The following is a 27,960-nucleotide window of genomic DNA, read 5'->3' on the forward strand; positions in this document are numbered from 1 at the left end:
ACAAGGACAAGAAACAATGGGCTTAAATTGCAGCAAGGGAGGTCTAGGTTGGACATTAGGAAAAACTTCCCACCTGTCAGGGTAGTTAAACACTGGAATAAATTGCCCAGGGAGGTTGTAAAATCTCCATCATTGGGGATTTTTAAGAGCAGGTTGGACAAACACCTATCAGGGATGGTCTAGATAATACTTAGTCCTGCCTTGAGTGTGGGGGACTGGACTGGACGGCCTCTCTAGGTCCCTTCCAGTTCTGTGATTATTTCTCCCTATATAAGCTCACAATTTTGATGCCACTTTTCCAAACCCACCAAGATGACACCATATTTCTTCCTAGAAAAGAGACAACTAAGAGTGGATATGATAGAGACCTACAAAATCATGAATGGTTTGGAAAAATTGAATAAGGAAGTGTTATTTACTCCTTCACTTAAAACACAAGAACTAGGGGTCACCCAATGGAATTAACAGGCAGCAGGTTTAAAACAAACAAAAGGAAGTATTTACATAACACACAGTCAACCTGTGGAGCTCCTTGCCAGAAGATGTTGTGAAAGCCAAGACTATAACAGGGTTCAAAAAAGAACCTGATAAGTTCCTGGAGGATAGGTCCATCAATGGCTATTAGACAGGATGGGCAGGGACGGTGTCCCTAGCCTCTGCCAGAATCTGGGAATGGGCGACAGGGGATGGATCACTGGATGATTCCCTGTTCTGTTCATTCCCTCTGGGGCACCTGGCACTGGCCACTGTCGGAAGACAGGACACTGGGCTAGATGGACCATTGCTCTGACCCAGTCTGGCCGTTCTGATGTTCTTATATAGAACCCAGATGTATCTGCCCCCCACTTGACCCCCAGAGCTGAGATAGAACCCAGGAGTCCTGACAGAGTCTCTCTGTCTGCAGAGTTAGTAACAAAGTAAGAATAAACTTTAAATATTTAAACCTAACCAGTGTCCCTTAGGTGACTTGCCACGAGGTGTCAGAACATGTTAGTGTTAAGGCTGAATGGGTCTAATATTTATTGAATCTTTGTTCTTTTCTATAGGAATTAGATCCAGGGCTCCTGTCAGCTAATTGCTAAGTTCTCTGCCAAAACACTTTTCAGGTCCCTAAGTAGCCCCCGGCCTGGCATCACAGTTAAAGTTGCCCCCCAAAATCTGAACTGGCACCCCCGGTCGGTCCCCTCATGCTGCCCTCAGTTCCCACACACGGCCCCCTCTCTCTCTGTCTCCCCCACCCTTTCCCTTCTGTTCTCGGTGTGGGGCTCGCTCCTCATCCCCCTGCAGGTGCCGGTAGGGGGGCAGCAGTCACTGCTGCATGGCGGAGGGGATGGCAGGCTCGGGGGGCAGGGGGACGCCCCTCCCCCACAGGGTGACCCATCTCTCTCCCCCGCAGCTGAAGGTGACCGAGGACGACCTGTGGATCCGCTCCTACGGGCGCCTCTACCAGAAGCTCTGCTCCAGCACGGGCGACATCCCGATCGGCATCTACCGCACCCACTGCCACCTGCTCTCTGCCGCCGAGGTGCGCCCCCCTCCCCTCCGCCCCGGGATCAGGGCTTGGCCCCCATCCCCCCCCCGGGATCAGGGCTTGGCCCCCATTCCCCCCTCCCGGGAGCAGAGCTGTGCCCCCTCCCCTCCGCCCCGGGATCAGGGCTTGGCCCCCATCCCCTCCGCCCCGGGATCAGGGCTTGGCCCCCATCCCCTCCGCCCCGGGATCAGGGCTTGGCCCCCATCCCCCCCACGGGATCAGGGCTTGGCCCCCATTCCCCCCTCCCGGGAGCAGAGCTGTGCCCCCTCCCCTCCGCCCCGGGATCAGGGCTTGGCCCCCATCCCCCCCCGGGATCAGGGCTTGGCCCCCATTCCCCCCTCCCGGGATCAGGGCTTGGCCCCCATTCCCCCCTCCCGGGAGCAGAGCTGTGCCCCCCTCCCCTCCGCCCCGGGATCAGGGCTTGGCCCCCATTCCCCCCTCCCGGGATCAGGGCTTGGCCCCCATTCCCCCCTCCCGGGAGCAGAGCTGTGCCCCCCTCCCCTCCGCCCCGGGATCAGGGCTTGGCCCCCATCCCCTCCGCCCCGGGATCAGGGCTTGGCCCCCATCCCCCCCCCGGGATCAGGGCTTGGCCCCCATTCCCCCCTCCCGGGATCAGGGCTTGGCCCCCATTCCCCCCTCCCGGGAGCAGAGCTGTGCCCCCTCCCCTCCGCCCCGGGATCAGGGCTTGGCCCCCATCCCCTCCGCCCCGGGATCAGGGCTTGGCCCCCCCCCCCGGGATCAGGGCTTGGCCCCCATTCCCCCCTCCCGGGAGCAGAGCTGTGCCCCCTCCCCTCCGCCCCGGGATCAGGGCTTGGCCCCCATCCCCTCCGCCCCGGGATCAGGGCTTGGCCCCCATCCCCCCCCCGGGATCAGGGCTTGGCCCCCATTCCCCCCTCCCGGGAGCAGAGCTGTGCCCCCTCCCCTCCGCCCCGGGATCAGGGCTTGGCCCCCATTCCCCCCTCCCGGGATCAGGGCTTGGCCCCCATTCCCCCCTCCCGGGAGCAGAGCTGTGCCCCCCTCCCCTCCGCCCCGGGATCAGGGCTTGGCCCCCATCCCCCCCCGGGATCAGGGCTTGGCCCCCATTCCCCCCTCCCGGGATCAGGGCTTGGCCCCCATTCCCCCCTCCCGGGAGCAGAGCTGTGCCCCCCTCCCCTCCGCCCCGGGATCAGGGCTTGGCCCCCATCCCCTCCGCCCCGGGATCAGGGCTTGGCCCCCATCCCCCCCCCCGGGATCAGGGCTTGGCCCCCATTCCCCCCTCCCGGGATCAGGGCTTGGCCCCCATTCCCCCCTCCCGGGAGCAGAGCTGTGCCCCCTCCCCTCCGCCCCGGGATCAGGGCTTGGCCCCCATCCCCTCCGCCCCGGGATCAGGGCTTGGCCCCCATCCTCCCCCCCGGGATCAGGGCTTGGCCCCCATTCCCCCCTCCCGGGAGCAGAGCTGTGCCCCCTCCCCTCCGCCCCGGGATCAGGGCTTGGCCCCCATCCCCTCCGCCCCGGGATCAGGGCTTGGCCCCCATCCCCCCCCCGGGATCAGGGCTTGGCCCCCATTCCCCCCTCCCGGGATCAGGGCTTGGCCCCCATTCCCCCCTCCCGGGAGCAGAGCTGTGCCCCCTCCCCTCCGCCCCGGGATCAGGGCTTGGCCCCCATTCCCCCCTCCCGGGATCAGGGCTTGGCCCCCATTCCCCCCTCCCGGGAGCAGAGCTGTGCCCCCTCCCCTCCGCCCCGGGATCAGGGCTTGGCCCCCATTCCCCCCTCCCGGGATCAGGGCTTGGCCCCCATTCCCCCCTCCCGGGAGCAGAGCTGTGCCCCCCTCCCCTCCGCCCCGGGATCAGGGCTTGGCCCCCATCCCCCCCGGGATCAGGGCTTGGCCCCCATTCCCCCCTCCCGGGATCAGGGCTTGGCCCCCATTCCCCCCTCCCGGGAGCAGAGCTGTGCCCCCCTCCCCTCCGCCCCGGGATCAGGGCTTGGCCCCCATCCCCCCCCGGGATCAGGGCTTGGCCCCCATTCCCCCCTCCCGGGATCAGGGCTTGGCCCCCATTCCCCCCTCCCGGGAGCAGAGCTGTGCCCCCCTCCCCTCCGCCCCGGGATCAGGGCTTGGCCCCCATCCCCTCCGCCCCGGGATCAGGGCTTGGCCCCCATCCCCCCCCCGGGATCAGGGCTTGGCCCCCATTCCCCCCTCCCGGGATCAGGGCTTGGCCCCCATTCCCCCCTCCCGGGAGCAGAGCTGTGCCCCCTCCCCTCCGCCCCGGGATCAGGGCTTGGCCCCCATCCCCTCCGCCCCGGGATCAGGGCTTGGCCCCCATCCCCCGCCCCGGGATCAGGGCTTGGCCCCCATTCCCCCCTCCCGGGAGCAGAGCTGTGCCCCCTCCCCTCCGCCCCGGGATCAGGGCTTGGCCCCCATCCCCTCCGCCCCGGGATCAGGGCTTGGCCCCCATCCCCCCCCCGGGATCAGGGCTTGGCCCCCATTCCCCCCTCCCGGGATCAGGGCTTGGCCCCCATTCCCCCCTCCCGGGAGCAGAGCTGTGCCCCCTCCCCTCCGCCCCGGGATCAGGGCTTGGCCCCCATTCCCCCCTCCCGGGATCAGGGCTTGGCCCCCATTCCCCCCTCCCGGGAGCAGAGCTGTGCCCCCCTCCCCTCCGCCCCGGGATCAGGGCTTGGCCCCCATCCCCCCCCGGGATCAGGGCTTGGCCCCCATTCCCCCCTCCCGGGAGCAGAGCTGTGCCCCCCTCCCCTCCGCCCCGGGATCAGGGCTTGGCCCCCATTCCCCCCCCGGGATCAGGGCTTGGCCCCCATTCTCCCCTTGGGAGCAGAGCTGGGCCCCCATCCCCCCCCAGGATCAGGGCTTGGCCCCCATTCTCCCCCCAGGAGCAGAGCTGTGCCCCCCCCGGGATCAGGGCTTGGCCCCCATTCTCCCCCCAGGAGCAGAGCTGTGCCCCCCCCGGGATCAGGGCTTGGCCCCCATTCTCCCCCCAGGAGCAGAGCTGGGCCCCCATCCCCTGGGATCAGGGCTTGGCCCCCATTCTCCCCCTGGGCTCACGGCTTGGCCCCCATTCCCCCCCTCCCCAGGAGCAGAGCTGTGCCCCCACCCCACCCCCCGGGATCAGGGCTTGGCCCCCATTCTCCCCCCGGGATCAGGGCTTGGTCCCCATTCCCCCCCCCCGGGAGCAGAGCTGTGCCCCCATCCCCCGCCCCCGGGATCAGGGCTTGGCCCCCATTCCCCCCTCCCGGGAGCAGAGCTGTGCCCCCTCCCCTCCGCCCCGGGATCAGGGCTTGGCCCCCATCCCCCCCCCGGGATCAGGGCTTGGCCCCCCATTCTCCACCTGGGAGCAGAGCTGGGCCCCCATCCCCTGGGATCAGGGCTTGGCCCCCATTCTCCCCCTGGGATCAGGGCTTGGCCCCCATTCTTCCCCTGGGAGCAGAGCTGGGCCCCCCGGGATCAGGGCTTGGCCCCCATTCTCCCCCTGGGCTCACGGCTTGGCCCCCATTCCCCCCCTCCCCGGGATCAGAGCTGTGCCCCCACCCCACCCCCCGGGATCAGAGCTGTGCCCCCATCCCCCGCCCCCGGGATCAGGGCTTGGCCCCCCCGGGAGCAGAGCTGGGCCCCCATCCCCCGAGATCAGGGCTGGGGCCCCCCCACTTCACGCTCACCCCCCCCCCTCAGGAGCAGGATCATCCCCCTCCAGTGTGTTCAGGGGCCACGGGATGGCCTCCAGGGCGGGGCGTGGGGGGCAGGGGGTCCCCACTCCTCTGTGCCCCGCCCCCCCTCCAGCACCGCGGATCCCCCGGGTGGGGGGGTCCGCGGCCCCCCCGCGCTGACCCCCGCCCCCCCCCAGCCGCAGGTCTCGGTCAGCGCGGAGGACGACGAGGACACGCGGGAGCCGCGCGGCGCCCGCCTCTGCCGCCGGGGGCCCCGCGACTCGACGGGCGGCGACCCGGCCGAGCAGCCGCTGCTGCGCCGCAAGAGCCTGCAGTGGGCCCGGCGGCTGAGCCGCAAGGGCGGGCGCCGCCCCAGCCAGACGGCGGCCGAGCGCATCAGCCAGCAGCGCCGTGCACTGTCCCGCCGCTCCGAGCGCCAGGAGCTCGGCGCCCTGGTGCAGACCCGCATGAGACATCTGGGGCTCTCGGCCGCCGGCTACAGTACGGGGGGCTCGGGGGCCGCGACGGGGGGCCGGGCTAGGGGCCTAAGCTGGGGGGGCTGGGCCCGGGGGCCGAGCTGGGGGGGGCCGGGGGCTGGGCCAGGGGCCTTAGCTGGGGGGTCCCGGGGGCTGGGTTCGGGGACCACGCTGGGGGGGCCGGGGGCTGGGTTCGGGGACCGCGCTCGGGGGTGCCAGGGGCTGGGCCCCGGGGCCGAGCTGGGGGGTGCCGGGGGCTGGGCTAGGGGACCACGCTGGGGGGGGCTGGGGGCTGGGCCCGGGGACCGCGCTGGGCGGGGTCCCAGGTGGGCTGGGCTGGGGGGCCGAACTGGGCAGGGTCCCGGATGGGCTGGGCCCAGGGGCTGAGCTGGGGGGGTGTCCCAGGGGGGCTGGGCCCGGGGGCTGAGCTGGGAGCGGGGGGGTCTGGGTGGGCTGGGCCCGTGGGTCTGAGCCGCGGTTGGGGGTGATACTGGCCTGGCTGACTCCGCCCAGGGATGGGCTGGGGGGCCGGACAGGGGTCTCACCATCTCCCCCCAACTTGCAGTGGACATGATGGACCAAGGCAACACACTCTCTTACATCCTGCTCAACCCCTCGCCTGACACGCGGCTGGAAATCAACGACGTGGTGTGAGTGCCGGGGGCACGGCCAGCGGGGGGCGGGGGCTGCTCTCTGGGGGGCACCCACACCCTCTGCCCAGGCTGCAAGCGGCTGCTCCCCCCTCTCCTATACCCTTCCCCTTCAATCCTCAGCCCTGGGCCAAATCCACGCTGGGCTTAGCCCTCCTCACAGCCCCCAGTCCCATCCGGATCCCCCCAGCCGTCCCCTGGTGAGGGAGCACCCCCACCCATGGGCCCAGGGGGGCTGGGCTCAGCAGCCCCCCCAGAGAGGGGAGGTGCTGGGTGTGACGAAGTGGGCCTGTTCTTAATGTTTCCTCCGAATAGTGTGGGGGTGCCTCAGTTTCCCCTATGCAGTTCTTAAGTATCTAGGTGGTGGGGTAAGGGTGTATGATCATTGCAGAGCCCTAGAGGGCAGGTGTGTGCAGGAGTCTGGACACAGAGAATGGCTGACACCCTGTTTCCTGGCAACTGATGGCCTGGGCCCTTCCCCCCCTGCCAGGTGAGAGCTAAAGGGTTGGAGAACAAAGGAATCAGGTGACCTCCTGGCCCAGGAAAGGAACAAAGCCCAGAGGAGGAGGGGCTGGAGGGAGTTTCAGTTTGGGGCTGGCTGGGACATGGAGTGAAGTGCAGACGTGGTTGTCTGGCTCACGGCCCCGCAAAATGGACCCAGCTGAGGGGTCCCGTTCTCTGCACCTGCAAGCTCTGTTTTAGACCATGTTCCTGTCGTCTAATAAACCTTCTGTTTTACTGGCTGGCTGAGAGTCACGTCTGACTGCGAAGTTGGGGTGCAGGACCCTCTGGCTTCCCCAGGAGCCCCGCCTGAGCGGACTCGCTGGGGGGAAGCACACGGAGGGGCAGAGGATGCTGAATGCTCCGAGGTCAGACCCAGGAAGGTGGAAGCTGGGTGAGCTGTGTGTCCTGAAGACAGGCTGCTCACAGAAAGGCGACTACCCCAGAGTCCTGACTGGCTTCATGGGGAGCAGTTCCAGAGCATCGCCCAGGGACTCCGTGACAACTGGTGGCAGCGGTGGGATGTACTGCACCCCGTGGATGGCGCTTCCTGCAGTAAGTGACTGGGGAGCAGTAACACGAAGGGGGATTGCCGAGGACCAGGCCTGCTGAAGGCTCGGAGAGGAGCGGTTTCGGGGGGCGGTTAACCCCTGGGAGTGTGTGACCAGCGAGAAGGACTGTGCAGTAACAGGGTCCCCTGGGGGATTGCAGCAAGCAGTCCAAGGGGCGGAGGAGTCTGCAGCTTGACCCTGGCAAAGAGGTGGTGACCTCGAGAAGGGCTGGCACACTAGGGGTTCTCCCTGGAAACCGTGGGGAGCTGAGAGCACACAGGCCTGTGAGTCCACAACCACTTGGGAGGAGCGGAGTGACGGCCTGTCACCGTCTCCTGAAGAAGGACATTGTAACCCTGTGCAGGAAGAGAGGGTTGAGCGTTGGAAAGTTCACCACAGCACAGTTCATCCTGCAGCTGGAGGAGGATGACCGCTCTAAGGAACAGATTCCTGACCCCAAATGGGGCTATAGCAGGATCTGGGAGCAGCTGGAGTGGGAGCCAGGCATCCCCAAGACTCCTGTCCCCGACCAGACGAGGGTCTTCACGATCGGGTTCCCCATCCGGGGATCGGAGACGGACGGGATTGGAGCTGAGTCCGAGAGAGCAAGAGGACTGTGGGAGACAGCGAGAGCCCGAGAAAGAGCTGCAGAAGCAGCAGCAGCGTGAACTGGCGGTGGGGGAGCGGAGAGGCCTAGGGGACCCCCCCGGGCTCACCCTGTTCTCGAACTGCCGCCTGGCCGACCGCACCTTCCGCGCCTCTATCTCCAGCTTCTTCTTCCTGCTGGTTCTGCTGCTGGGCCTGGCCATCGCCTGGGTGCCCCTGCTGTACAGCGTCTTTGTCCTCCAGCCCTCCCAGGCCTGTGGCCCGTTCCGGGGTGAGCCGACCATGTGGAGCACCCTCTGGGTGGCCATCGACACCCTGCCCCTCGTGGCCAGGGAGTTCCTGCAGTTTGTGGGCTCGCTGGCCTTCGCTGTGCCGCTATTCCTGCTGCTGTGCATCCTCATGTTCTACCTGATGGCCCTGGATCACTCCTACAGCTGCCTGGTGAAGGAACTCAAAGGGCAGCTGCGCCTGGAGGGGCAGGATAAGGTCTTCTTAGTGACTCAGATCACAGAGCTCAGCTAAGGAGAGCGCCACCCACAACTCCCGTCCAGTTGATTTGAGGATGACTCTTGGCCCTGCCTTGTCGGACCCGTCCCTCCCCTGCCAGTGTCAGCGATTTGCCTCTGTGTCCAAACCCCTGCACACACCTGCCCTCTAGGGCTCTGCAATGATCATACACCCTTACCCCACCCCCTAGATACTTAAGAACTGCCTAGGGGAAACTGAGGCACCCCCACACTATTCGGAGGAAACATTAAGAACAGGCCCACTTCGTCACACTGGGGTATAGCTGGCCTGCTTATTTCGGGGGGACGGGAATGAAGGCTGGCGGGGGGACTGCCTGGCCCCTGGCCCCTCCGACATCTCCTTTGTCTCCCCACAGGTATCTCATCCGGCCCGACCCCCTGACCCTGGTCTCTGCCAGCAGCCCCAGCCGGAAAGCCAGTGTCAGCCACTCCGAGGACCTGAAGGACAGCACCCATCTGTGACCCCAGCCAGGAGACACGTGCCAACACTGTGACCCCCTGCTCGGCAATGGACTCTGCCAGCCCCCGAGCCAAGATCTGCTCCCAGGGCACCGGGCACCTGCCACCTGCCACCACCGGGCCCGATCCTGGCCCCAGTCTATACGGCTCCCGGAGCCATGGGGGCGCTGCCCTGAGAAAACTTGGCACCGGGGGGCCGTGCCCGTTCCAGGTCCAGTGCTTTCCCATTGGCTCTGGAAAGAGCAGCCCCTGTCCCTCCCAGCACAGGCAGCCCTGACCCATCGGGCACTGTGAGAATTGTGCCCCCTCCTGGGAACCCCAAGGGACAGACAGACAGGCCTGCCCTGCTATGCCTGTGCCCGCTGCCCCATGCTTCCTGCAGCTCTGACCGGCTGAGACGGGTCCCGCGCCACCTGCATTCCAGCCCCAGAGACAGGAATCCGGCCCCCAGGCTGGGGGCGCCCTCTGGGCTGCCAAGGCCCTTACGGCATTTCTCCTTGGCATCAGCCCACGCCCAGTCTCTCTTCCAGCTTGGATTTGGTTGTGCGCCCCTCCGCTCCCCGCAGGCAGCTCCCCGTTCCCACGCTGGGACCGGGTTGGGGACAGGGACCGGAGCTGTCCGTGCGGGCACCCCTCCCGTTAAAGGATCAAGGCCGGGCATGCTGGGAAATGCACTGGCAACCCCCTCCCTCTCCACGCGCCACTGGTTGAATGTAGCTCCCCCCCTCCCCGGCCTGGGACATGGGCCAAGGGACTTCTTAATGCCAGAGATTCCTCTGACTCTGGTCTCACTGTGAACATGGGCTCTTAGATGTACAGATACAATAAACCTCTCTAGCTGCCTTGGAGACGCTCCATCAGTGTGTGTGTGGTGAGGGGGGAGCCCTGCCTCCCCCCACGTGTTCATGAATCTCGCCATATTTCCTGGGTTCCCCCACAAATCTCCAGCTCCCGGAGTCCTGTGATCACAGGAGACATTCGGCTTTTGTTTAGCCAACAGTGAGCGAATCTGTGCAGCCGTCCCTGGAAGCCGCAGCTCTTGGGCAGCTGAGGTGCTGGGCTGGGGTTCTTTAAGCCCTTGTGATTTTTCGCTCCGTCGGCTGCCGGCCAGCCTGGGGCGTTGGAAATCCGTGATTACTTGAACAGGAGCGCGTGGGTCTAAGTACCTCTCCCAACCTGTGTCCCCTTCACAGGGTTTTAACCCTTCGGCTCACGGGCGAAAGGGAGGGAGCGGGGCTCGATTTGCCGCCTGGTTCTGTCAGCTTATGGCGCTGGTGTGTTGCGGGTGCAGCTTGGTTTTGGCTCCCCCCTGGGCCAGCCCCCAACCCCCCCCACACACACACTGCCCTCAGCATCACAGGGCACCGGTTCCTGGGGCACCTCAGGCCAGGCAGCTCTCTTCCGGGGCCCGTTTACCCCTCCCCGTGTCCCTGGGGTGCGGGTGCTGGAGGGATGGCAGGGGAGAGGGTGAGCTCGGACGGACATGGGCTAGGCCCAGCAGGACAGTCAGCCCAGAGGCTGCTGCAGGCACGGCTCAGGGGAGCAAGGGAGATTCACCCAATCCCAGTTTGGGAGAGGTCCCTCAACTCCCAATGGGGTCCTGAGCACTGGCCCCCCACACTGCTCTGCATTAGCCCCCCCCCAGGTTTAGGGGGCTCAGGCCCCAGGGGATGTGGGGGCTGTGAGCATCACTAAAGCACTCTTAGAGCAGCCCCCTGTTCCCCCCAGCAGAGCTGGAGTGCCGCCCGGGAGCGAGGGCCCCATCAGCGGGGCATGGTGGGTGGGAAAGGCTGCTGTCCCCCTGCCCAGGCTGGTGCTGCCCTGGACTCCAGGTGCAGGGGAGACGGGGCCACCCCAGGGTGGAAAGGGCAGCAGGTGGGGGCATTCACGGTTCTGGCTTGGAGCAGGGCTGGGGGTTTGGTTCCTGCCTGGCTTGTTCTCTGCCACAGGCCAGACTGGGCTCCTCACCCTGTCACGCCGTTCCCTCGAACAACGAGCCCCGGCGGGGGGAGGCCTCGGCGCCCGCCCAGCCTGGGGCAGCTGGGCTGGGCAGGGATGGCTGCGGGTGCGCGAGAACTGGGGGGCCGGGCTCAGCCGCCAGCAACTCAGCTCCAAACTGGCTGGAACCCAGGAGATGCCACTGCCCCTGCTAGGGGGCGCTGTGCTGCAGGGAGCGGGGCAGGGTTCAGCCAGCAGGGGGCGCTGTCGCCAGGCAGGTTCAGTGCCGGGATGCTTGCTCCGGGATCCTGGCCGTATGCCAGCCGGGTACCAGGATACTCCTGGGAACACAAGAAGGAAGTTTTGCATCGTTCCATTAAATAATCTTGGGCCTTTGCCCACAGCTGCCGAAGCCAGGAAGTGGGTGAGCCGACCTGGCCTGCAATTAGCAGGTGTTGCTTACGTCTGGACAGCTCCCACAATGCGCTGGGCTCTGCCCGAGAATGGCCGCAGCCCACAGCCAGGATGCGCCCTCTGGCCCCACCCTGCCCCAGAGGTGGCTACATCTTACTGCTGGGGGCGACCTCTGTGCAGCTTGCTCTTTGGCCCTTACCTACTTGTCCCGCCCTGGGATGGCTGGAGCGAGTGGTGTGTGCGGTCAGGTCCCTGAGGGCCTCGGGCTGTGTTTGGCTGAGAGCCCAGGAGCTGTAACCTGGCCTTGAGCAGCTTTTCCCCGGGTGCTGGGTGTGGGAGTATTTGCCACCCCATGGGGCCAGTGCATCCTGCTGCCTGGGGGTTCAATCCAGTGCCAGGACCTATGGTGCACGGGGCGGGGCCGCGCCGCGGACATCACTGTTAGCAACTGGGAACATGGCACGTTCCCCTGCTGGAGCCGAGATGAGTCGAAAGGGTGGCGAGGCGACTCAGGACAAGGAGGTAGTGATGCCTGGTGGTTAAAGCGGGGTAGGTGAGATCCAGGACTCCTGGATTCTCTCCCTTCTCTGGGAGGGGAGTGGGGTCTAGTGGCTTAGAGCAGAGGGGGGCTGGGAGCCAGGACTCCGGGGTTCTAGCCCTGTCTCTGGGAGGAAGTGTTCGGGGACTGCTACCTTCAGGTCCGTACTGTAGCCCCTGGCTTGGGGTGGGGCTGGAGGAGTCAGATTCCAGCCTGAAAGGAGCAAAGGGGCAGCCTACAGGGCTCACATACCCAGTGCTGAAATGCAGCTACCTCTGGGATGGAGCCCAGCTCCCGCATCGCCGTCCCTGACCCAGCCAGGGCCATGCCCTCCACCTGAGACCCAAATGCAAATCTCCCCAGGGAAGAGCCCCTCCTGGCTCCCCAAGCCCTGCACTGGCTCCGACCTCTGACGCTGTGGTCCTTGCCAGAGCCGGTGAAAACCCAGGGAGGGGAGAGCAGCCCCAACGCTGCCTGGGGACCCCACTGGGATGCTGAAGGGACACTGGGCAATCAACGGGGTTATGACAAGAACAGACAGGGCTGTCTGTGGGGGAAGGATCAGGCCCAGGGCTGGTGGGGGGAGGATCAGGCCCCAGGGCTGCAAGGGGGCGGCCCAGGGACCGACAGGTGCTGGATCCTGCCGCTTATTCCCGGTGCAGGGGCAGGTGCTTGATCCTCAGCCCTGATCACCAACCCCCAGCACCCGGCCATGACTGGGACGGGGGAAGGTCCCCTGGGGCAGACAAGACCCAGACCCCACATCCGGGAGGGGCCCAGATCCTGGTTACCTGGGGCCAGGTGACAGCAGGGCCTTGACGTCAGGGAAAATAGCTGGCCCATCCCACCCTGTTACAATATGTATTAAAGTAAAAGGTGTGGTGCCCAGCCAGCCACCTCCATCCCCTGCCCCCAAGGAGCGGGGCAGCAGGGACCTGCCCAGGGAAAGGGAGGGAAGCAGGAAATTTGTGGAGAGGGTGTGTGACTTTGTCGTCAGACACCTTGTGCAATCTTTCCCCCACACCCAGGGCGCGTGGAATAAATTGTGCCAGGATGGGGACAGGACAGGAGGAAGAGACGAGCAGGGCTCAGACGGGCGGCACCGCACGGCCCACAGGTGAGCGGCAGATGCTGGGAGGACGGTGAAGGAAAGAGGTGGGGGAGAGAGAGAGAAATGGCTAGAAAGAACGGAAAGAGAAAAGGAAACGGTTAATGGATGAATGTGAAAGAAAGAAAGAAAGAAAGAAAGAAAGAAAGAAAGAAAGAAAGAAAGAAAGAAAGAAAGAAAGAAAGAAAGAAGCAAGCTGTATGAAAGGAAGGAAGAACCATTAGAAAGAAAGCGGGTTACAAGGACAAATGAGGAAGGCCGCTGTAGAGAGAGCTGTCAGAGTAACAGCCGTGTTAGTCTGTATTCGCAAAAAGAACAGGAGGACTTGTGGCACCTTAGAGACTAACCAATTTATTTGAGCAGAAGCTTTTGTGAGCTACAGCTCACTTCATCGGATGCATACTGTGGAAAGTGTAGAAGATCTTTTTATACACACAAAGCATGAAACAATACCCCCTCCCACCCCACTCTCCTGCTGGTAATAGCTTATCTAAAGTGACCACTCTCCTTACAATGTGTATGATAATCAAGGTGGGCCATTTCCAGCACAAATCCAGCATTTAACAAGAATGTCTGGGGGGAGGGGGGGGGGAGGAAAAAACAAGGGGAAATAGGTTACCTTGCATAATGACATTGGTGACTGTGCAGGTGAACGAGCCTCTGATGGTGTGGCTGATGTTAGGCTCGTCCAGCCGGAGGAATTGCTGGGCCCAGCCAGCGCGGTGGAACGCTGACCAACGGGTCAGGAGCAACCCCCCACGCACTCCTGGGCTCTTGGGTTCTGTTCAGACGCTCTGTGTGCAGTGCTCCCTGGTTTTAACCCTGGCCCTCCCACGCTGCCAGTCGCCCCACAAGCACTGGGTGGATCAGGGCCTTGTTGCTGGGGGCGGGGAGAGGGGGCATCTAACCAACAAGCCCATGTAGATCCCTGGAGGTGAGTTGCCTTGGATCTGCAATTCTGAATGGGAAAGTGCTTGGAGGGAGAGTCCCTGCTGTGGGGTGTCTGCAGAGACCAGGCAGATGGCTTCGGGAGCGGAGGGTGTCTCATGGGAACTATCCTTCCAGGGGGGCTGTGGGATGGGGTTAGAGTAGCTCCCGGGGCAGGCTGGGCTCACTGAGGTCTGGCTGAAGAAGGGTTAGGTTTGAATTGCACACTGGCTGTTTTTTGGTACTGCTTGTGATTCCTTCCCTGCACACTTCTCACGGCCCCGGCCAGCTTCAAACGGGACTTGGAAAAGGGCTCAGTATTGCCTATATTACAGTAGTCACTGGCTGAAATCAGGGCCCCGTCGTGCCGGGCGTGGCCGAGACCCTGACCAAGATCAGGGCCTGTGCCAAGCGGGACTGTTCTTGATGTTTCCTCTGAATAGTGTGGGGGTGCCTCAGTTTCCCCTAGGCAGTTCTTAAGTATCTAGAGGGTGGGGCAAGGGTGTATGATCATTGCAGAGCCCTAGAGGGCAGGTGGGTGCAGGGGTCTGGACACAGAGAATGGCCGACACCCTGTTTCCTGGCAACCGATGGCCTGGGCCCTTCCCCCCTGCAAGATGAGAGCTAAAGGGTTGGAGAACAAAGGAACCAGTGACCTCCTGGCCCGGGAAAGGAACAAAGCCCAGAGGAGGAGGGGCTGGAGGGAGTTTCAGTTTGGGGCTGGCTGGGACGTGGAGTGAAGGGCAGACGTGGTTGTCTGGCTCACTGCCCCCCAAAATGGACCCAGCTGAGGGGTTCTGTTCTCTGTACCTACAAGCTCTGGTTTAGACCATGTTCCTGTCGTCTAATAAACCACCTGTTTTACTGGCTGGCTGAGAGTCCCGTCTGACTGCGGAGTTGGGGGGCAGGACCCTCTGGCTTCCCCAGGACCCCGCCTGGGCGGACTGGCTGTGGGAAGCGCACGGAGGGGCAGAGGAGGCTGAATGCTCCGGGATCAGACCCAGGAAGGTGGAAGCTGGGTGAGCTGTGTGTCCTGCAGACAGGCTGCTCACAGAAAGGCGACTGCCCCAGAGTCCTGCCTGGCTTCGTGGGGAGCAGTTCCAGAGCTTCACCCGAGGACGCCGTGACAACTAGTGGCAGCGGTGGGATGTACTGCACCCCGTGGACGGCGCTTCCTGCAGTAAGTGACTGGGGAGCAGTAAAACGAAGGGGGATTGACGAGGACCAGGCCTGCTGAAGGCTCAGAGAGGAGCGGTTTCGGGGGGCGGTTAACCCCTGCGAGTGTGTGACCAGCGAGAAGGACTGTGCAGTAATGGGGTCCTCCTGGGGACTGTGGTGAGCAGTCTCAGGGGCGGAGGAGCCTGCAGCTTGGCCCGGGGAGAGAGAAGGACTTTTGCAGTAACAGGGTTCCCCTGGGGATTGCAGCGAGCAGTCCAAGGGGCAGAGGAGTCTGCAGCTCGACCCTGGCAAAGAGGGGGTGACCTCGAGAAGGGCTGGCACACTAGGGTTTCTCCCTGGAAACCGTGGGGAGCTGAGAGCACACAGGCCTGTGAGTCCACAACAACTTGGGAAGAGCGGAGTGACGGCCTGGAAGGACATTGTAACCCTGTGCAGGAAGAGGGGATTGAGCATTGGAAAGTTCACCACAGCACAGTTAATCCTGCAGCTGGAGGAGGATGACCGCTCTAAGGAACAGATTCCTGACCCCAAATGGGGCTATAGCAGGATCTGGGAGCAGCTGGAGTGGGAGCCAGGCATCCCCAAGACTCCTGTCCCCGACCAGACGGGGGTCTTCACGATCGGGTTCCCCATCCGGGGATCGGAGACGGACGGGATTGGAGCTGAGTCCGAGAGAGCAAGAGAACGGTGAGAGACAGCGAGAGCCCGAGAAAGAGCTTCAGAAGCAGCAGCAGCATGAACTGGCAGTGGGGAAGCGGAGAGGCCTAGGGGACCTCCCCGGGATAGTGGGGATAGACCCCGGGGGGCCAGTTCCGCAGGGAACCTCGAGAGTAAATTGCTGCCCCTGGTTAAGGAGGGGGGGGTGGATGCCCACCTCACTGCCTTTGAGCAGGCTGGCGATTTGAACCAAGGGGACCCTGCGGAAAAGCCCCGGTGTCTAGCTCCCTTGCTGGGTCCCAAGGCCACAGACTCCGTCAGCCAGATGGGTGGGGAGGTGGACAGGTTCCCACTCCTGACCCCAACCGATATGTCTGTGTGGAGTTTCCTGGGGCCAGGCCCCTCGGACCCCCAGTGGGAGCGGAAGGTGATGGTCAGTGGGGAGACATTCCTGGGGTGGCGAGACCCTGGGACAGAGAGAACTGGTGTCAGGCCCTGGGGGGTGCAGCCTCAGATGCTGAGGGGCTGTGTGAGCTGGGTGAGGGTCTCAGGGACGAAGCCCCTCGCCCTGCCTATGGCCCAGATCCCTGTGCAGACTCAGGAGGGGTGGGTCTGGCTGGCCGTTGGGGTGCTCCAGGACACCAGCTGCGAGACTCTGTTGTGGGGTGACTGTCTCTCTTTGGGACAGGATCCAGGCCCTGCTCCTGTAACTCCCAAGGGTTTGAATTTGAATCCAGAGAACCAATCGGCGTAGAGGGAAATGGTCAGTGAAAATGCAGATGACCTGGCTGGCAGTGGGGAGGAGCCACTAGGCTCAGGCTACCTGCCTGCCTGTAACCAGACCCCTGGGGCTGGGTGGGACAGAGAGATGCTCCCCGCCCCCTTGCACACCGGAGAGGGGGCTCACTCTGGCTCTGATGCAGTGAGGAAAGCAGCGAGCTCGCTGCCTACCCCCACTGGGACAGCCAGGGCAGTGCTGAGCACAGTGGGAGCTGAGACCCCAGCTGAGTGGGGGGAGACACAGGCAGGGCAGGGGATCTGTGGGAAGTGGCAAGGTGCTGGGTAAGGAAAGTTTGGATGAGCCTAGGCAGCCTTGTGAGCTGATGGCTGTGTCTAGTCAGCAGGGTGGGAAGGCGAGGAGAGTGGAAGATGAGTGTCCCTGGACCTTACCTGTTAGCTGGGTGGAGAAATGGGACAGTGAAGGAAACGTGCCTGTGTCTGTCAGGGATATTGACTTGCGTATGGAGGGAGCTACCCTGGTCTCCAAGCAGTTGTCCGTGACCAGCCATGTGTGCTGGGACCAGGGGAATGAGATCCCAAGCTGTGGGTCTGGGAAAGGAGAAAGTGTGTCCGGCTCTTCTTTGTCTGTGGAGCGAGAGAAGGGGCCTTTCAGCCTGTGATGGTTGAGGGTCATGCAGTTGTCTCAGAGCTGGTTCTGGATTCAGCTAAAGCCCAGGAGGGGAAGGGTCCTAAGTTTGTGTCTGCTCGGGAGAATAGCCCTGTAACTAGGTCGCATCCAGTTAGTGTCTATGTAAAATCCCCGAGACCAGACAATTCTGGTGCTTGTATTTTGCCTGTTGCTAGTGTGTGGTTGGGAAAGGGTGTCGCAACTCTGACTAATCAGGGTGAGATCCTAGCCAGGGCACAAGGAGAGTTACCTATTGAGGGTGTGGAAACCTGTAATAAGAAGGAAAAGATTCCTGAACTTATGTGTGTGGCAAAGGGAAGGAGAAGGCTTCTGACCTTTTATCTAGGAAGTCTGTAAGTTTGCCTGAAAGGGGATTGTGTAGGAATCCGCCGGATGGGCCAGAGGTGATTCTGGATGTAAGGGAGACCCAGAAAGAGTCTGTTGTTGCTCAGGAAAGTGTTCCTCTAGAGCAAGCCCTAGGTGAAGAGGGTAAGAGCAGAATTTCTTCCCCCCCTTCCCCCCTGCAAGGTGAGAGCTAAAGGGTTGGAGAACAAAGGAATCTGGTGCCCTCCTGGCCCGGGAAAGGGACAAAGCCCAGAGGAGGAGGGGCTGGAGAGTTTTTCAGTTTGGGGCTGGCTGGGGACATGGAGTGAAGGGCAGACGTGGTTGTCTGGCTCACTGCCCCCCAAAATGGACCCGGCTGAGGGGTCCCGTTCTCTGCACCTACAAGCTCTGGTTTAGACCATGTTCCTGTCGTCTTATAAACCTCTGTGTTACTGGCTGGCTGAGAGTCCTGTCTGACTGTGGAGTTGTGGGGCAGGACCCTCTGGCTTCCCCAGGACCCCGCCTGGGTGGACTCACTGTGGGAAGCACACGGGGGGCTGAATGCTCCGAGGTCAGACCCAGGAAGGTGGAAGCTGTGTGAGCTTCTTGCCCTGCAGACAGTCTGCTCCCAGAGAGGAGACTTCACCCGAGTCCTGCCTGGCTTCATAGGGAGCAGTTCCAGAGCATCGCCCAGGGACTCCGTGACAGGGCCCCATTGTGCCGGGTGCGGCCCAGACCCTGACTGAGATCAGGGCCCTGTTGTGTCAGGTGCTGCACAGACCCTGACCGAGATCAGGGCCCCGAGGCTGCACATACACAGAGTGAGAGACAATCCCGGCCCCAAAGATCTGACAGTCTAACTGCACAAGGGGTGGGAGGAAACTGAGGCACAGAGCGTGGCAATAACTCATGCCAGGTGCCACAGGGACACAGAGGCAGGAACTGAACTCTGGTCTCCTGAGTCCCAGCCCAGCCCTTCCACTCACACATCCTCACATTCCCATCTGGTACATTTGCGACATGACTCTGCATTGAGGCTTGCACGGAAAACCGGAAAATCCTGTTGCCGAGTCTGAAGCCTCGCTGGGAGTTTTAGCTGCCGGCCACATTCCTGCTCCCCTGATGGCCCGAGCTGGGGCTGACCCATGGGCATAACGCTCGGCTCGGGGTGACCAGATAACAAGGGTGCAAAATCGGGACACTTTTTTTTGGGGGGGATGGGTGTTCGGGAATAGTTGCGTATAGAAGCCAAAGCCCCTAATACTAGATGGTCCCAATCATAGCGGGATGGCCAGTCACCCTAGTAATGCTGCACACGCCTGTCAGGGCTTCCAGGATCGGGCCCAGTCTCTAGCCCGCTCCCTGCGGCTTGGTTTGATGGGGCTGAATGTAACTGATATGAACCCCCCCCACACACACACACACCTCTGGTCCTATCCTAGCAGGGCTTTAACTAGCCCCAGAGATGGGGCCCTTGACCCTTCTGAGGGACGATTCCCCAGCTATTAGGGAGAAGCAGGGTCCCTGGCCCTTCCCTCAAAGAGACGATCAATTCCCTGGTTGGATCCTTTCCCCCTCCCTGTTGGGGTGCAGCAGGCCCCGGTCCTTCCCAGGGGTGCAGGGGGAATCACATTTTCAGGTTATTAGTCAGCCGAAATGTGCTCTAACCAGATTCCCCCCAGCCCTGCATTCTTTGTCCCACGCCCTTTCGCTCAGCTCAGATGACCTGGCTCCAGCTTCCGCTGTCACCTTTGCTCCCATCAGCCCACGCCCCAGGGCTCATTCCAGTCTCCCTCCCGCACCCCCCACGTAGGTGAGGGGGTAGAGAGCTCAGTGGTTAGAGCACTGGGCTGGCCCTGGGTTCAGTTCCCTGTCGGACTGTGGGTGAGCCACAGAGCCGCTTTGGGGCCCCTGTGTGAAATGGAGGAATAGTCCACCCCCAAGGGCCACCTGGTAAGTACCTGCCATTAGTGACTCTACGGTATTGAGCCCACCACAGGCGATAAGAGCCATTGGTGCTTTCCATCCACGGAATTCAAAGCACTTCACAGAGGCAGGACCATCCTCCCACCCCTTTTACAGAGAGGGGAAACTGAGGCATGGAGCGAGGGAGGAATTTGCACAAGGTAATAGAAACCCTGACTGTGCTCTGACCACTAGACCCCACTCACCTCCCGGAGCTATGGATAGAACCCAGGAGTCCTGGCTCCCAACCTCCCACTCTAACCTCTAGACCCCACTCTCGTCCCAGAGCTGGGGGTAGCCCGCTGCTCTCAGCAGCCTGCCATAGCTGCCTTCCTGTTAGTAAAGCAAATGTCGACTCCTGTCTATTACTCCTAAACGCCGACCCCTCTGCTGCTAATGGCTCCCTGCGTGAATGCCTCTAAACAGATCTCACCCCCCTGCAATCCTGCCATCCCGCCCCCTGCCCTTGCTTCCCAGCGGGAAAGGGAAGAGGCTTTCTAAACTGGGGAAGCTGGTGCGTGGAGCTGGGCACTCCCAGAGTTCTAGAAAGATTTTTACTGCTCCGGTTCCTGGGTGTGGAACAGCTGCTCAGCAGCCAACACCCGGGGCAATCAGAGCAGCCTGTTGCCAACAGCGTCCCTTTATCGCAAGTGTAACACCTGGCAGGGTAGCTCCGTTATCCCGGTTTATAGCTGGGAAGTGACACCTCAAGGACAAGCTTTGCCTGCGTAGCTGGCCCAGGGCCCGAACCTGCCTTTCGCTGGGGCTCTGTGACATGGAGCTAGAGTGAGCTCCTTGGGGTGGGGGCTGTCTCTGGCCGTGTGTCTGTGCAATGCAACTGGGCCCTTGATGCCAGCCTGGGCCTCACCCTGCCCTCAGGGGCCTTCTCTCCCCAGTCCCCTCACTGTCCTTTAGCACCATCTCCCCGTCCAAGCACCAGGGCCACCTCCTCCCGTCTGCAGCGCCCTCCTCGTGTCTGGGTTGGGGTAACTCTCCCCTGGTTCATGTCTCTCAGCTGGAGGGCGGCGGTTCTTCCCCCAAACCCTGCCCCTGCCCCTGCATAGCCCAGGCCTGACAATCTCACCCAGATCCCCGTGTCTAGCTCATGTGGAGCTAGAGCAAAGCTTTGAGATCGCGGTAAAGCGCCTGAGGGAGGGAGAAAACACCCCAGGCCTGGCCCTGGCCCTGGCCCTGGCCCATCACCCGTCCTGATCAAAACCTGCCCCTTAGTCCAGTCCCAACGGGTTGTGCCCAGCAGCCAGCGCTGGGTCTGGGGGATTAACTGAGCTGGGCTAAATGGACCCTAAGAGCCAGAGGTGTTAACGCGACCCTGGAACTGTCCAACAGTAAACCAAGGGGGGGGTGGGGTTTGGGAGCCGGAGACTCTGCTCAGCACATGGCAAACCCACCAGCAAAGAGCCTTGGAGCCTTTTATTAACAATACCGAAAAGCTGGGGGGGGAGCCGGGGGGAGGGGTGGTTAAAGCATTTGAAATGTAGAGTATTAAGTAAGGTTTTCATTTGAACAACAGCCCTGGGTCCCTGGGCCCCCAGCTGGGGAGGGGTTTAAAGCCCCGCTCTTGGACCTTCTGGGTGGTATTAAAGCCTGGCCTGGTTGGGGGACAGAGACGGGCTGAGCGGGGCTGGAGCAGGGTGTTGCTGCGGTTCCTAGATGACAAAATCAGAGAACCACAAGCCAGAGGGGGAAGAAGGAACAGGAACCGCAGTGTTCATTGTCTTTGAAGTTAACTTTTCCTTGTCACCTCATTACTGGATAAACACCAGCCTGGCACACGGGCTGGGCAGCCGTGCCAAGACCTAGCAAACACAGATCTGCGGCAGGCTGCTTTGGGTGGTGCTTTATCTGACTCTTTGCGGTCACGGGCTCACCGCAATGTTGCAAAATCGCTATCGAACAAGACCCGTAGCAACCCAAAGGCCCAAGGAGAGCAGTGGGAAAGGGGAACTAGAAGGTGCGGAAGGAAAAGGCCACCCGAGGGGTGGGAAGGGCTCATATGCCAGGTGGTGGTTGGGATCCAGCCTAGAGCTGGAGGTGTCCTCTGGGTCGCCTGCTCTGGCCTGCTCTGCTCAGCACATCTCTTGGGATCAGGACAGCGAAGGTCCAATGGTGAGACCCCCAGGCGGGCCGGGGGCAGAGCAGCCCGTCCTCCCATGACTTTGGCCACACCTTAGGCCTCATTTTCAGCCCACCAATTTGGGCCCATTGAGTTCTGGTCCCGTGCTGCCCTCGTTTCCCAGGCCTGGTTTTAACAGTCTGTGCGTTACGTCAGGAGGCCTTTGGCTTTCGACTGACGGTGGCACCAGGGGGAGGGATAGCTCAGTGGTTTGAGCATTGCCCTGCTAAACCCAGGGTTGTGAGTTCAATCCTTGAGGGGGGCCATTTAGGGATCTGGGCCAAAAATTGGGGTTTGGTCCTGCTTTAAGCAGGGGTTTGGACTAGGTATGTCCTGAGGTCCCTTCTAGGATTCCAGCAGCAGCAATGCAAGCAGGGCCTCACCCTGCCCAGCGTTCCAAGCAGGTGTGTGGGGCAGCAGTTCCTCTGGCCGTGGTCGCAAATCGGCAGCAGCTTCTTCTTTCTGCCATCTTCCTGTCTGCTGGCTGTGGTGCTGCCATGTCCCCTTTGCGGCACCTGCTCTGGAGCGCCCAGGGTCTCCTGACCCCTACGGGGCCCAGGCTGAGCCACTGGGAGGGCAGGGGCTGGGCCTGATCCTGCAGACGTGTTCCCCTCTGCATTCCCCTGCAGCCCAGGGCCTGGCCTGTGCCCAGGGACTGCCCCCGGTGGGCTCAGCCATAAGAAAGAAAAACTCGTGAGCATCACTAGACCCGGAAACCCACAGACGCATCTCGATGCATCCCCTTCTCCCAGGAGGTGCCATGTACCTGGGCACGAGCCCGCTCAGCCATCCCCTCCATTGCCCAGCGGCCCCGGCTCACCAGAGGCCCAGCAGCCAACGCCAACTATGGGGAGAGCGGGGAATGAGCCAACCTACAGCCAGCGGGGACCCAGCCCCCAACCTGGACAGGCCTGGCCCTTTCCTGTCACCCCCTTTTCCCAGCTCCTGACCCCCAAATTCCTTGTTCCCTGGCAAGTCTGACTGGAGGCCCCCTCTTTGCTGTGGGGAGGTAAATCGATTTCCTCCTACACACCTGCTTGGTAGGAAGGGGGCAGAGTGGGTGGGGCACTGGAGGGGGAGCCTCAGTTGCTCCAGTTGCTCCTCCAGGGCAACAAAAATGATTAGGGGTCTGGAACACATGAGTTATGAGGAGAGGCTGAGGGAGCTGGGATTGTTTAGCCTGCAGAAGAGAAGAATGAGGGGGGATTTGATAGCTGCTTTCAACTACCTGAAAGGGGGTTCCAAAGAGGATGGCTCTAGACTGTTCTCAATGGTAGCAGATGACAGAACGAGGAGTAATGGTCTCAAGTTGCAGTGGGGGAGGTTTAGATTGGATATTAGGAAAAACTTTTTCACTAAGAGGGTGGTGAAACACTGGAATGCGTTACCTAGGGAGGTGGTAGAATCTCCTTCCTTAGAGGTTTTTAAGGTCAGGCTTGACAAAGCCCTGGCTGGGATGATTTAACTGGGAATTGGTCCTGCTTCGAGCAGGGGGTTGGACTAGATGACCTTCTGGGGTCCCTTCCAACCCTGATATTCTATGATTCTATGATTCTATGACTCCTGGGTTCTCTCCCTGGCTCTGGGAGGGGAGTGGGGTCTAGTGGTTAGAGCAGGGGGGACCTGGGAACCAGGACTCCTGGGTTGTGTCCCCAGCTCTGCACTGCCCTGCTGTGTGACCGTGGCCTGTTTACTGTCTCTGGTTCCTGTCCCCACGCATGTCTATTTAGACTGTCTCTCATTGTATCTGTGCAGCGCCTGGCACGACGGGGCCCGGATCTTGGTTGCGGCCTTTCAGTGCTACCATCCTAGTGATATAATAAATAACTCTAATAATTTCCAGGGGGGTTCAGCCCTGTGACCTCAAGTCCACAGCACAAGTCTCTCCGGATTGTGCTAAAGCAGCAGCTCTGTTAGCAAGTGGCAGTAGTGGGCTGTTATCCTGTATGCAGAGCAGCCACTAGAGGGGAAATCTCTGTCCGTTCCCTCAACAGCTGAGTAGCAGAGTCAAATCTGCAGTGCCTTGATCCTCACACACACACACACACACCCCGTGGGAGGCAGGGCATCACACACAGGTGGAAACTGAGGCACAGAGTCACCCAGGAATGCCATGGCAGAGCAGGGACTTGCCACCGGTCTCCCAAGTGCTAAGCTAGAGCCCCAACCACAGGCCCATCCTTCCTCTGTCCGCACAGCACTTTACACCCAATGTACACAAGGGCCTTGCGGGGGACAGGTTCATGGGGCTGTGAACTTCTTTCCCCCAGGAGCCTCTGCTGGGCCAGGACTCCCACGGGCTCCCGGCTCTGGCAGCTCCCCTTGGCACCAGCTCTTACAACCAGTTTGCGCTGGAACAGCACTGCTGTCAAAGGCATCCGGCCCGTGGAGGAAATACCGCAGGGCCCCAGGAATGCCGCCCTGCAGCCGGTGGGGAGGGGCCAGTGGGAGAGGCAGAGACTCTCCTTGTTTGCCTTCCCCTGCCCCGAGAAGATCTCTACTTCCAGGCTGCCTCGGGCAGGCTAGCTAGCTGCCACTTTGCATACCCGTGGCATACAGGAGCCATCCCCACTGGGCTGCTAGCCAAACAGACCCAGAGAAAGGAAGAAGAAAAGGAGGACTTGTGGCACCTCAGAGACCAATCAATTTATTTGAGCAGAAGCTTTCGTGAGCTACAGCTCACTTCATCGGATGCATACCGTGGAAAATACAGAAGACGTTTTTATACACACAAACCATGAAAAAATGGGTGTTTGATGAAATGAATGTAGCTCACGAAAGCTTCTGCTCAAATAAATTGGTTAGTCTCTAAGGTGCCACAAGTCCTCCTTTTCTTTTTGCGAATACAGACTAACACGGCTGTTACTCAGAGAAGGGAAGGGACTTACCCCTGCTCACCTAGTTAGTGAACAGCAGAGCTAGGGAGAGAACCCAGGAGTCCAGGCTCCCAGTCCCTCCTGCTCTAACCATTTGACCCCACTCCCCTCCCAGAGCTGGGAGAGAACCCAGGAGTCCTGGCTCCCAGTCTCTCCTGCTCTAACCGCTAGACCCCACTCCCCTCCCAGAGCTGGGAGAAAAACCAAGACATCCTGGATCCCACCTCCCAACTTCTCCCCACTGCCTTGATCCTGTTGCATTCCCAAGCAACTTTGGGGAGACAGAAGATTAAATACATCAGCCAACAGGCTTCAACTGCAGAGCCGCCCGGCAAGCGCTGGCCACTCCCCACCCCACCCAGCTGTTTACACTTGGCTGAGGTGTCCTGCTGCTAATCTCCACTCCAGGCTCCCTGTGATTGCTCTGGGCACAGGCCCAGAAGCTGCTGGACTCACCAGGCCAAGCGTGGCCCTGCCACTCCCAGATCTCTTGCAATCTGAGAATCAAAGTTCCAGGATGCTGGGCCAGCTGGAGGCAGCGGGTTCGGGGGTGTGTGTGTGTGTGACTCATGGAGCTACCAGAGGAGGGGGGCTGGCTGCAAAGAGCAGCCTGTCCAGGGGCACATGGGGCTGGCTGGTTTGGTCTCACAATATCCCAGCTTGGTCTCTCCCAGCTCCTGCGTCCCAGAGACCAGGAGCCTCCCCACCCCCCGGGGTGTTTTCCAGCCCCTGGCGTGTGCGGAGTATGAGTTGGTGTTGGTCACTGTGGGAGAGACAGGAAACGCTGCTCACCGGCCACCGATGGAGCAGCCCGTGTGCGCAACAGCCAAATGGCAACACCGCACGGCAGTTTATGGCGGGTGTTGGGGGACATAATGGACGGACGGTGTCTCCTGCTGCAGTTGCAAAGGGGCTTTAGGGAAGGAAAACGGAATGAGGCAGGTGTTAGCAGCGTAAGCCAGGTAGAAGGGCCAGGGGACCTTGTTTCTAATGTCTCACCCACTTAGAAATAAGCTGCCAATTCAGAGGGGAGAGCGCCCCCTACTGAACCCCCACCCCACTTCCTGCAGCACAGCGCCCCCTAGTGCCAGTCTGGGGCACTGGGGTCAGTACTGACTGCCAGGGGAGAGAGCCCCCTACTGAGCCCCCGTCCCTGCAGCACAGCGCCCCCTAGTGCCAGGCTGGGGCACTGGGGTCAGTACTGACTGCCAGGGGAGAGAGCCCCCTACTGAGCCCCCGTCCCTGCAGCACAGCGCCCCCTACTGCCAGGCTGGGGCACTGGGGTCAGTACTGACTGCCAGGGGAGAGAGCCCCCTACTGAGCCCCTGGTCCCTGCAGCACAGCGCCCCCTAGTGCCAGGCTGGGGCACTGGGGTCAGTACTGACTGCCAGGGGAGAGAGCCCCCTACTGAGCCCCCGTCCCTGCAGCACAGCGCCCCCTAGTGCCAGGCTGGGGCACTGGGGTCAGTACTGACTGCCAGGGGAGAGAGCCCCCTACTGAGCCCCTGGTCCCTGCAGCACAGCGCCCCCTAGTGCCAGGCTGGGGCACTGGGGTCAGTACTGACTGCCAGGGGAGAGAGCCCCCTACTGAGCCCCCGGTCCCTGCAGCTCAGCGCCCCCTAGTGCCAGGCTGGGGCATTGGGGGCAGCTGACTGAGTGGCATGCACCCTGTCCCCTGCAGCACACGGCGGTCTTCCATCCGAGAGCAGACCCGCCTGGCAGAGGGTCACAGCCCCAGGAGGCTGGGCTTGCTCCCTGTGCCTCCTGGCTGCTCTCGCTCTAATGCAGCTGGGGCCTCCCTCTCTCTAGGTCTGCGCTGGAACGAAGCAGAAGAGGCACCGACTCTGCCCCGCTGAGGCTGTCCCGTCCTTGAGATCTCTGCCAGCATGGGGGCTGGCTTCCTGCACAAGCAGCTCTTGGTCTGTTTCTCCGCCTTCCTCTTCCTGTTGGTTGTCATCATCCACCAGGACGCCCCTGGGACCCTGCAGCTGGGGTTCCTGGGCGCACTCCGGGGTGAGCCTGTCTCTGCAGAGCAGCGCCAGGGCAGCCCCACCTTCCAGTGGCGAGGCACAGAGGAGGAGAGAGCTGGGGACTCCATGCCTGTGCCCGTGCCCAGCCGCCCGCCAGCGACCACCAGGCACCCGCTGCAGGTCGTCTACCCCTACAACTACCGCTTCCTCCTGAACGAGCCGGACAAGTGCCGGGATCGGGCGCCCTTCCTGGTGCTGCTGGTGGTGACAGAGCCCAAGGACATCACGGTGAGGAACGCCATCCGCCAGACCTGGGGCAATGAGAGCGCCGTGCCCGGGGTCTCCATGGTGCGGATCTTCCTGACCGGGGTCCACCCGCGCTACGGCTCCCCGCTGCAGCGGCTGCTGGAGGAGGAGAGCGCCCTGCATCGCGACATCATCCAGCAGGACTTCCTGGACACCTACAACAACCTGACCCTCAAGACGCTGATGGGCATGGAGTGGGTGAGCACGCACTGCTCCAATGCCAGTTACGTGATGAAGGCCGACAGCGACATCTTCCTCAACGTGGGCTTCCTCGTCCGGCAGCTGCTGCAGCCCCAGCTGCCGCCCAAGAAGGACTTCATGACGGGGCACATCTACAGGAACACGGGGCCGCTGCGGAGCAAGGCCTACAAGTGGTATGTGCCCCGGGAGGTGTACCCCAACAACACCTACCCCCCCTACTGCGGAGGTGCTGGCTACGTGCTCTCTGGAGACCTGGCCAAGAAGGTGTACGGGGCGGCCCAGACCCTCCGGGTCATCAACATGGAGGATGCGTTCCTGGGGATCTGTTTGTACAAGCTGGGCATCAGCGTGACCAACAGCCCCTGGGGCCTCTTCAACGTCTTCTGGCTGGAGTACGAGAAGTGCCGGTTCTCCAGGCTGGTGCTGGTGCATCACTACGGGCCCACGGACCTGCTGAGGGTCTGGCCGGACTTCCAGGGCGGGAACAAGACCTGCCCCAGCTAGAGGGATGGGGAAGGAGCCGGGACGTGTGCAGGGACACACGGGCAGGGAGGCAGGCTTGCGCATGGTGCCTTGCCCAGGCTGACAGCCCAGTGTGTGCGCACACTCGCCGCTGTGTACACCCCCCAGTGTCAACACACACACACACTCCAATGCACACCCCCCCCGTGTATACACCCCCCGTGTTCACACACACACACACTCCAATGCACCCCCACCCCCCCGTGTATATACCCCCCGTGTTCACACACACACGCACGCACGCTACTGTGTACACCCTCCCCAATGTACACACACCCCACGCCAGGGTATACACCCCCCCCAGCTCTATACCTCACAAAGCAACCGTACATCTGGCACCCATACATCACACCACCATCCACCTTGCTCATGCTCCCTGACCGCCATCCACCCCCATCCCACCCCACCGGCCGAACCTCAGACACTTTGGCCAGAAACTCTGGCACTTGGGCAATTGCTCAGGCCTCTTCGGCTGCATAATCTCAGGGCTCTCAGCTGGACCCCAGCGAATAAGCCCCCCCCCCCCGCCATGCTGCTTTCCCTTCCCCCCCCCCCAGCAC

The 27,960-nt window shown here is 62.1% G+C and overlaps 1 protein-coding gene and 1 pseudogene across 15 annotated transcripts in view; both read left to right on the forward strand.

Annotated features, from left to right (window-relative positions):
- Window positions 1-9,782, forward strand: part of LOC311510676 (potassium channel subfamily T member 2-like) — a 42,529-nt gene extending 32,747 nt beyond the window's left edge. For all 13 annotated transcript variants that reach the window (XM_084610531.1, XM_084610542.1, XM_084610543.1 and 10 more), the window contains 4 exons: window positions 1,397-1,525; window positions 5,362-5,665; window positions 6,206-6,290; window positions 8,832-9,782. In XM_084610531.1, the coding sequence (XP_084466657.1) occupies window positions 1,397-1,525; window positions 5,362-5,665; window positions 6,206-6,290; window positions 8,832-8,937 (624 nt within the window). In that variant the 3' untranslated portion in view covers window positions 8,938-9,782. The remainder of the gene's footprint in view (window positions 1-1,396; window positions 1,526-5,361; window positions 5,666-6,205; window positions 6,291-8,831) is intronic.
- Window positions 9,783-12,881: 3,099 nt separating this feature from the next.
- LOC311510298 (beta-1,3-galactosyltransferase 1 pseudogene) lies at window positions 12,882-27,923 on the forward strand (annotated as a pseudogene). 2 transcript variants are annotated; one of them, XR_014714605.1, is made up of 2 exons: window positions 12,882-12,941; window positions 26,211-27,923. The product of XR_014714605.1 is annotated as a beta-1,3-galactosyltransferase 1 pseudogene (transcript). The 2 variants fall into 2 exon arrangements; XR_014714606.1 differs by lacking the exon at window positions 12,882-12,941 and adding an exon at window positions 14,590-15,725.
- Window positions 27,924-27,960: the final 37 nt, after the last annotated feature.

The sequence above is a fragment of the Lepidochelys olivacea genome, assembly GCF_965140295.1.
Source record: "Lepidochelys olivacea isolate rLepOli2 genome assembly, chromosome: 20".
Taxonomy (NCBI): domain Eukaryota; kingdom Metazoa; phylum Chordata; order Testudines; family Cheloniidae; genus Lepidochelys; species Lepidochelys olivacea.